This window comes from Vitis vinifera, chromosome 18, assembly GCF_030704535.1.
Source record: "Vitis vinifera cultivar Pinot Noir 40024 chromosome 18, ASM3070453v1".
NCBI classification, from domain to species: domain Eukaryota; kingdom Viridiplantae; phylum Streptophyta; class Magnoliopsida; order Vitales; family Vitaceae; genus Vitis; species Vitis vinifera.
The window spans coordinates 9868247-9878310 of record NC_081822.1 but is presented as its reverse complement, the minus strand read 5'-3'; the positions used below and the strand labels follow the sequence as shown (position 1 = coordinate 9878310).

General features: G+C 31.4%; 1 protein-coding gene across 1 annotated transcript; it reads left to right on the top strand.

Annotated features, from left to right (window-relative positions):
* Positions 1–1828: 1828 nt before the first annotated feature.
* Positions 1829–4161, top strand: LOC100267750 (allene oxide synthase 1, chloroplastic). Its single transcript, XM_002283744.5, has one exon. It carries the CDS (start codon positions 2394–2396, stop codon positions 3954–3956), a length of 1563 nt encoding a protein of 520 aa, XP_002283780.1. The 5' UTR covers positions 1829–2393; the 3' UTR covers positions 3957–4161.
* The last annotated feature ends 5903 nt before the right edge of the window (positions 4162–10064 follow it).

Sequence of the window (10064 nt, the reverse complement as noted above, 5' to 3'; positions counted from 1 at the left end):
TTTAATATCGTGGAAGGTTTAATTGATTCAATTTGGAAGAATCACTTGTTGCATGGATCTCTACCTTTGCAAAAAAGATAAACATCGGGTTTGAAGAACAAGATAAGAGGGTAAAATAGTAATTTAGGTTATTTTATATTATCAAATAGGTTTAATGAATCAGAATACCACCTACTTTTAATGAATGCAAATTCGACTCATAAGTTGGATTTGATTTCTGTCGAAATAATTTTTTATTTCATTTCCTCCGTCTTAACATTTATCCAAACATAGGAATAAGGGAAAAAAGAAATGAGATGTCTATTCTCACTCCCTATTCCCGTGTACCAAACACCCCCTAAAGACATATATGTTTGAGAAGTTGAAAAATGATGTTTGGTGTGATTGCTTTTACAACTTAGATTAAAGAAGACTGTTAAAATTATAATCCAACTTAAAGTCAAATTAATTTTTTTTAAGAATTTGAGAAATATTATAAATTGTTATTTGTTTAAGTTTTCTATATTAATTAGGACTTTTGGTCTAATAGGAATTAAAGTACTAGTACAAATATAATTAATTTATTATAAATAAACTTGTTATTATGTTGAAAAATAGAATGCAATTAATTTTTATTTTTAGCAAAAGTATTATTAATACCCAATTGTTTGAGTTATAACACTTAAAATGTTATATTTTTATTAAAAGTTTATCAAATATTTGTTTAAGTTAAAGAATTATATTTTATTATAAAATATATTTTTCAAGAATAGTCTTCAAGAAAATTCTTAGGATTTTATTTTGTTTGGGTTTTTTGAGAGGATTGGGATTGAAAAGTCTGGCCAGGAATTTAACAACAACGAAAATTCAAATTCAAATTCATAGATAATACCGTGTATCGAAGTTAGGCGTTTTGTTTTTACGTCATGGAATTTTGGCACCCCCAAAATTGACCAGAGATACTTTAGTGTAAACCCATCTCCAGTCAAATCGGAGACAAATATTTGCAGAAATTATTGTTTACCATAAGTTTTCCTGTTTATGGGAGTTTAGTGTGATTTAAATTGCAACTCATGTGAGCTACAAATATATGCATTACTTCAAACGTTTTTTTTTTTCTGGGCAATTGCACATCACATGTGCTAAGATTATTACAACATATGATTTTGTTTGAGAATAATTGTTAAAATTGTCAAAATTGTCAACGAAGTGACGGGTATATGATGAATGAACATGAACTGTCGCCTCTCCCTTAGCGGGGCCATGGAAGGCACGGGGAGTTTGATTGGTTTCAACTTGTGGTCTGAATGTGATGTGTTGTCGTTATGATGACAAAAATACGAAAGGCCTTCTCCCGTTTTTCTCTTTTATTAGTCATCACCTTCCCTGATTGACTGTCGGTGGATTCTATTGTTTCAATACATAACTCTTCCATGAAGTTCATGTTTTAATTTATAATATTTTTATATTAAAGTGGGAAGTGTGCTGAGCCCATTTCAAAATTATTTTTCAAATGAAAGCTAAATTGAAAAAAAATAGATATGAAAAAGAGTGATCTTGTTTAGTGGGGGGCTTTGCTCGTCCTTTCAAGCGTGGAGGTCGTCCAGACTCCGGGATGTTAACATCCAAGGTTGAGTGGTTCCAAGTCCAACCATGGTCAAGACCAGATTTCTGTAACCGGACAACCCTATTCCAGTTGTGGAACGCGGTATCCATAATTTCGGTTCAAACATTACTTACTAGTTGCCGGTTTCCACACGTGGCAAGTGCACCAGATTAAAGGGGAAGCTGGCCGGCTGCAAGTTTTCTGGACGTTTGTACTTTGGGAATGGGACGGTGATTCTACTCCGTCCAAACTCTCTCCCTGTGGCTCTTTTATTGAACATTTATCCATTACAGATCATTTACGAAACGTAATGTAATAACCCAAATAGCTAATACAGGAACAACTTACTGCCACCGAGGCAAGACCCTTAGAGTCAAATGCTAAAACAACACGTGATTAGGCAGTCCAGGCATAAAACGACAGAGCAGTCCCACGTTCCTTTTCCTCCCGACGGGGCAACAAAAAATCACTGTTGCATACACGTGGAGTAGACGCTCCTAAACAAGGGGCGCGTAACAGACACTCGGTGACCAAAAAATGAACAAGCGACAGAGGAGTTGTGGGAGGGAAAATGTAAAGGTGTGGGTACTTCATAAAAAAAGAAAAAGAAAAAGAAAAATGCACATCTTTCACGACTCCATAAATCTATTTAGCTTTCCAAGTCGGTCGGCCCGCCATCCCACTCACAGCTCTATATATGGGTGGGTGGATATTTTGGAAAGTGTATCAAGGCCCAATAGCTTTTCTCCTCTCTCCATTCTATGCAAAAGCTGACTGAAAGAGGGCTTTCAGTGGTTTAGTTTTAGACATGGCGTCCCCTTCTCTAACTTTCCCTTCCCTGCAACTACAATTCCCAACACACACAAAATCATCTAAGCCATCCAATCATAAGCTCATTGTTCGCCCGATATTTGCCTCTGTTTCTGAGAAACCATCGGTACCGGTTTCTCAGTCTCAGGTGACGCCCCCCGGTCCAATCAGGAAAATTCCCGGAGATTATGGTCTCCCTTTCATCGGTCCCATAAAAGATCGTCTTGATTATTTCTATAATCAAGGCAGAGAAGAGTTCTTCAGGTCCAGAGCCCAGAAACACCAGTCAACCGTGTTCCGGTCCAACATGCCACCCGGCCCTTTCATCTCCTCCAACTCCAAAGTCATCGTTTTACTGGATGGGAAGAGTTTTCCTGTACTCTTTGACGTTTCCAAAGTTGAAAAAAAGGACGTTTTCACCGGAACTTTCATGCCCTCCACCGAATTCACCGGCGGATTCAGAGTTCTTTCCTATCTCGATCCATCCGAGCCCGATCACACCAAACTCAAGCGCCTCCTCTTCTTCCTCCTCCAGTCCAGCCGCGACAGGGTCATCCCAGAGTTCCATTCCTGCTTCTCCGAGCTCTCCGAGACCCTTGAAAGCGAACTCGCAGCAAAAGGCAAAGCCAGTTTCGCCGACCCTAACGATCAGGCATCCTTCAACTTTCTTGCTCGCGCTCTCTACGGCACCAAGCCGGCTGATACCAAACTGGGTACTGACGGGCCTGGCTTAATCACGACATGGGTTGTCTTCCAGTTGAGTCCCATCCTCACTCTAGGCCTACCCAAGTTTATAGAAGAACCCCTTATCCACACTTTTCCACTCCCGGCATTTCTGGCTAAATCAAGTTACCAGAAGCTCTATGACTTCTTCTACGACGCGTCAACTCATGTTCTGGACGAAGGTGAGAAGATGGGGATATCAAGAGAGGAAGCTTGCCACAACCTCCTTTTCGCCACGTGCTTTAATTCCTTCGGAGGGATGAAAATCATCTTTCCAACAATTCTCAAATGGGTCGGTCGAGGAGGAGTGAAACTGCACACCCAATTAGCCCAGGAGATTAGATCTGTCGTCAAATCCAACGGCGGAAAAGTGACCATGGCGTCCATGGAGCAGATGCCGCTGATGAAGTCTACTGTATACGAAGCCTTCCGGATCGAACCCCCTGTCGCATTGCAGTACGGCAAGGCGAAGCAGGATCTGGTGATCGAAAGCCACGACTCTGTTTTTGAAGTCAAAGAAGGTGAAATGTTGTTCGGGTACCAACCGTTCGCCACCAAAGACCCGAAAATCTTCGAACGATCCGAAGAGTTCGTGCCGGATCGGTTCGTGGGTGAGGGTGAGAAGCTGCTGAAGCACGTGCTCTGGTCAAACGGACCTGAAACCGAGAATCCAACCTTGGGGAATAAGCAGTGCGCAGGTAAAGACTTCGTGGTGCTGGCCGCCAGGCTATTTGTGGTGGAGCTGTTCCTGCGTTACGATTCCTTTGACATCGAGGTTGGCACGTCGCTGTTGGGTTCAGCCATCAATCTAACCTCCCTAAAGCGAGCCAGTTTTTGAGCAGAGCTCCGATGCCGTTGCTATGTCTCACCGGCGCCACCGCCTTCGTGGATATGGGGGCTGATGTGAGGGGTGATTAGGCATGAGATGGGTCCGAATGGGTCCGAGATGTATAATACTACCACCGATGTAGTTGGGATGGTCCCACTGCTGACGTGAGATGCACTTTCTACATAATGGAAATCCGATGTATTCTTGTTTTTTATACCATCACTCTTCCTCATTTCTACATATGTAATGTTATCCAACCCACCCTCGGATTAGACCATACCCTGGAATGACACTCTCAGCATGTCATGATGGGTCTGTTTCCGGCATCGTTTTGATTGCTGCCTCCCATCAAAGGTGCCCAAAAACATGCTTTGTCCAACAAAATTGATGGTTGACCTCTTCATTATGTCACAGTTACGACAGCCCTAGTGCCATCACCGCTGTGAAACCACTGTTAGGTGTTTACAAGGGGCAAATTTTAAGATATCCATTTGATATTTTGATCTTTGTAATCTAGATTATAGAAACTATATAGTAAAACTTACATCCATTGTAGAGGATATAGATAAATAAAAGCAAGGGACAAATACAACAAAAATCACATAAATACCATTAAAGTATGGAAAATATGAACCTAAAATTAGTAAAATATAAAGCAAATTGATATGAATAGGGTATAAAGCAATGAAATCGAATTATAGGAATGAAGTTCACTTTTTGGTACATAAATTGGATATTGGCATATTGCAATGGAAGTCCAATGAGAGAGACAAATCTTAGAGTCCATGTGATTAAAAAATAATTTTAGTTTTTTAAAACTAGAAAATTATTTTTAAAATTTTATAATAGTATTTGATGTTTGTTATTTGTTTTCAGCTTTTTAAAAACAAAGTGAATAGAAAACGAGTAGGAGTTATTTTCAATAATTTATATAAAAAAAATAGAGAAATTTTTTTTAAAAAAAATCCATAAAAACAAATAAAATTTCAAATATCATTCTTCTTCTCTGTAAATGATTTAATAACGATATTGAAAATCTTTAAATATGATTTTTATTTAAATTATTGGTGTTTTTCTAAATTTCTTTTAACTTTTTTACAAACTTTTATTAAACAAATAAATTTTAAATCAAATTATACTTGTTATATTAAATTATTAATTTTAAAAAATAATTTCAAACTCAAAAACCAAATTAATTAGTACTACAAAGCCACATAACTCAATAACATTATAAAATCGTAAATTAAAATTTATTTTAAATGACTTGATTAGTTTGTTTTTTATATTTATCATATTTTTATAATTTTTTTCAATAAACAAATAAACTTCAAATCAAGTAAGATTTAATATGTTGAATTCATTAATGAGTTTAACGATTTTTAAAAATTATTTAAAACTCAAATAGTAATATAACTAATATATAAAAAAACATATTAACGACTATTATTTTTCTTCTATATAAAACTATATTTTTATGATTTTTTTTTTCAAATAAACTTTGAATCGAATAAGAGTTAATGTGTTAGATTTTTTAACAAGTCTAATAATTTTTAATAGTAATTTGAAACTCAAATAGTGAACATATTAATATTAGAAATTTATGGATAAAAATTAATTCACGATGGTTTTTGTTATCCAAGGGTTCTCCTAATCGTGTTTTGATGATAATAATCATAATTAAGTTTCTAATTGGTTTGAATTATAAATAATTTCATGTATTAGTTTGAAAATTCATTAAAGGACTCAGTAAATGCAAGATCAAGACAATTAGAAGACTTCTAATAATAGAAAACTCATATAAGATGAATACATGAGTGCCCTTAAGATTTTCATATATTTTCATGTATATTTAAAAACTCGATTTATGCATTAAAGTTACATCTTCATCTAAACCCGAGTTTTATCAAATGAACCTTAAACAAATTGTTTCAAAATTGACATATTAATTTACCTAAAAACATTGTCTAAATGTTAAAAGAAAACATAACAAAAAAGATAGGTTTTGGGGCAAAAATGGTGAATTGACCAATCAGTTCAACCGACTAAGGTACCAGTTGACTGGCTACACCTTCCTGGTTGAGGTCCGATCAAGAGATACAAAAAAATATTCTCTCTCTTTCTAATAGCCTTACATTCCCGGTCGAAGGATATGTCTTCTCAATCGAGGCTTAATGATTATGTGTCATGCATTTATTGTCCAACAGCTAATCAACTAATCAACCCTCAGCTCAATTGATTGAGACCACTTTTTGACATTTTTAATTCCCAAGGCTAAAAACCTATAAATTGAGAGTTCTGCTTCATTAATGAGCAATTCTTTCCTCGAAAGCTCTCGTTCTTTCCTTAATATATTAAATCTTCATTTCCATATTCTTTAGTGTACTTTTATGATTATTCATAGCATTTAAGCCTTTGTTGAGTTATGTTGGGAGATTCAAACTTGTTATTTGAGTGTTAAAAGTTTCAAGTGAGTAAAGACTTGAAGGGATTGTGTAAGAGTTCATTCGAGTTAGAATTCAAGTGTAAAGATAAGCTTGGTTGAAACTTTAAATATAGTGGAACTTTCATTTAGTTAGGAGCTTGAGAATAGTAAAGATAGGTAAGGAAGTGTCGAACCACTATAAAACATAAGTTTGCTCTCTCTAACCTTATCACTTTATATTTGTGTTTCTTTTGCTTGAATTTGTTGTATTTGAAAAAGATTTTTATATTTGTATTTCTTTTACTTGAATTTGTTGTATTTGAAATTTTTTTAAAAAAAACCCAATTCAACCCCCTATTGGATTTAACCTTTATTTTCTCAATTCTATTATTCTTTTTGTACATAATTATATTTTTATAAATTTTCTCACTAGAATAATAAACTTTAAATAAAACAATACTTTGTGTTAAATTTAGTAATGAGTTTAATAATTTTTAAAAATAATTTAGAACACAAAAAAATATATAATCACTACAATAAAATAATATATAAAAAATGAGTCATGACTTACACTATTTTTTCATATATATAAAACTATATTTTTTGAATTTTATGATTAAGTGAATAGGTTCTAAATTAAATGAAACATGATTCATAATTTGATTTTTAAAAAAATCTTTTAATTTTATGAATATTTTGATTAAGTGAATAGGCTCAATTAATTGTATATTAAATCAAAACATTCTTGAATAATGTGTTTGTTATTTGAGTATTTACATGTTAAAAAGTCAAAGATTATTTTTTATTCATTTTAAATAAAATACCATTAACCTTTATTAATTTTTATTATAATTTTTAATAAAAAATAAATCAATTATGCTTTTATAAAAATGCTAATATCTATATTTTTTTAATATGCATTAAAATAATATGAATTTTTTTTTTATAAATAATACAATTTATGATTTTATTATAATATTATTATTGGTGTTTTACTAAAAATTATTTATTTTTAAATTTATTTGTAATTATAAAATTATTTTTTATTTTGAATAAAACTTGAACTAAATTTAATTAATATTATATAAGTCAAATTTACAATGTTTTACCAAAATCAAAATAGAAAACTTAACTTATCCAAACAAATTTTTATTTTTATTTTAAAACGTTTTTAAAAGTATCTTCTCAAACACTATTATTTTTATAAAATATAAAAAAATTATTTTTTATTTTTAATTTGAAAAAAGTTTTTAAAAACAAGTATTGACCAAACAAGACCCTACTTTTGTATTCAATTTGTGACTCTATGTAATTGAAATCGAATGAGTTCTTTTTTGTTAATAAAAAAAAAATTCATTTCTAATTTCTAATTCCTATAATCAAACCAGACCTTGGCATGACACTCTTAGCATGTCATGGTGGGTCTATGCTCGGGTAACGTTTCTATCGTGCGTCCCACCCAAGATGCCTAGAAACATGATTTGTCCAACCTGCTTGTAGGTTGGTCTAGGGTTTAAAATGTCATGAAATTTCACTGAAACAGCGGAGAAATTTCGTGGTTGACATGAATCATGATGGAGAAAAAGGAAGAAAAATTTAATATAACATTTTCATCTTAGGGCTCTTGGTTCTCTTATCTCTGCCAACCATGAAAACTACCATTACATGTTAATATGTGCAAAATTTTAAGTATCTATTTGATATTTAATATAATAAAATTTAGATCAATTATCAACTATATACATAAATAAAAGTATATACAAAATAATGGAACAACAACCACATAAATAAGATAATCTTAGACGGTGTTTGGTTATTTTTATTTAAATTAAATTAAATTTAATTATAAATACAACTTAATAATATTAAATATTAAGTTATTTATTTTTTATTTTTTTAAGTATTAAGAATTAAATATTGCTACTACAAAGACGATATTGAGATTGTGTTTTGATTGGTTGAAGAAGTTATTTTTAATATTTAGTAAAAAAAATAAAATATTTTGGTTTTTTTTTCAATCAAATTTTTTTGAATAAGTAATAAGGGAAAAAAAAAGGTTAAAAACAAATTATTTAAAATATTAAAATTGATTTAAAAAATAAAGACCACCTTAATCATCTTATATGTTACTTTTTGTATACAATTTGTGACTCTAAATAAAAGCAAAAAATGTTTTTCTCTCATCAATTTCTTTCTGTCAATAAAATCCCCTAAACAAACTTAGTCATATTTATTTGAGTCATCCTTAGAATGAATTGAGGATAATCTCGAGTTTTCTAGATTAGTATAAATCCTAAGAAGTACATAGAGTTAGATCAACAATAAATTCGTTAATCTAAAGTGGACATAATAGCAAAACGAACTATCCATATTTTTATGGACACGAGCAATAATCCGTGTTCTTATGAACATGGGCAATAATCCATGTTCTTATAAATACGGGGTAAGTCATGTTCTAATGGACACGAACATTAATTCGTGTTCTTATGAACACAAACATTAATCCATGTACATAAGAACACGTATAGATAGCTATGACCATGTAAATATAGTTGTTAACATTCAATAGCACATTTTCTGTTATAAATTGTTATAAATCCATTCCACTGAGAAGATGACACGTGGACTCGTGAAAGGAGATAAAACCGAAGGAAACGTTCCAGAATGAAGAAAGTGAATTCTCAGTGTACCAAGCTCATATTTGGTACAAACTTTATAATGGAAAGATGCCAAAAAAAAAAATCTACTTGTTGTACGTTCCTGCTTCAATCTTTTAATGGCTAGTGTTGATGTACATATATAGGTATGAATATATGGAGACAAATGGATATATCGCTGTCTGATTTATGTAGCTTAGCTACTGGAGATCAACTATTCAAGAAACATGCTTTTTCCTAATAAAAACTTATGTCCTAGATGTTGTTTTTAAAAATTGTTCTAAAAAATAGTTTTTGAAAATAATTTTTTATGTTTTTGAAAAAGAAAAATTACATTTAGGAACTAAATTTTAGAAAACAATTTTTGTTCTAAAAAAAAAAAAACATGTTTGATTGAATTAATAATTTTTTTTAGAATAAATAAAACAAAAAACATGTTTGAAAGTTATTTTTTTAATTAATAAAATGTTTTCTTCCATTAACTTGATATTATAAATATATAAATAATTTTCATATGTACAATTCATTTAAATTAAAAAAAAATTATTCTATTTTAAAAATTTTATACCAATTATAATTTTCTTAAACAAATAATGACTTTGTCACCATGTGTAAATATATTAACTTCAATAATTTAAAGAAGAAAAAATGGTTTACGGTTGAAGGTGCGGCGGTTGGGTGAAGTTCATCTTTGTGAAAACACAAAAAATAGCTAAGAAAATAGAGAAAACATAAAAAATGATCTATTATTTGAATAGTGAAAAAACGATGAAAACATTTTTTTATTATTATAAAAAATGGTTTTTGATAATAAAGGAAACACAAAAAAAACAAAAACACACACTTCTTCCCCAAATAAATTTTTTACGTTTTTTGTTTTCAAGATCAGAAAACAATTCTTAAATGCCGAAGAGAAACAAGCCCTTAGATCATTTTTTTAGTACCATAAACATGCTTTTTCCTAATAAAAACTTGATCCTTTTTTTAGTACCATAAAAGAGAGAGAGAGAAGAAATTCATATCGTGAAATGTACAAAA

Coding starts and splice junctions, on each gene's coding strand:
- LOC100267750 (XM_002283744.5), top strand. CDS start 2,394: ATGGCGTCCCCTTCTCTAACTTTCCCTTCCCTGCAACTACAATTCCCA.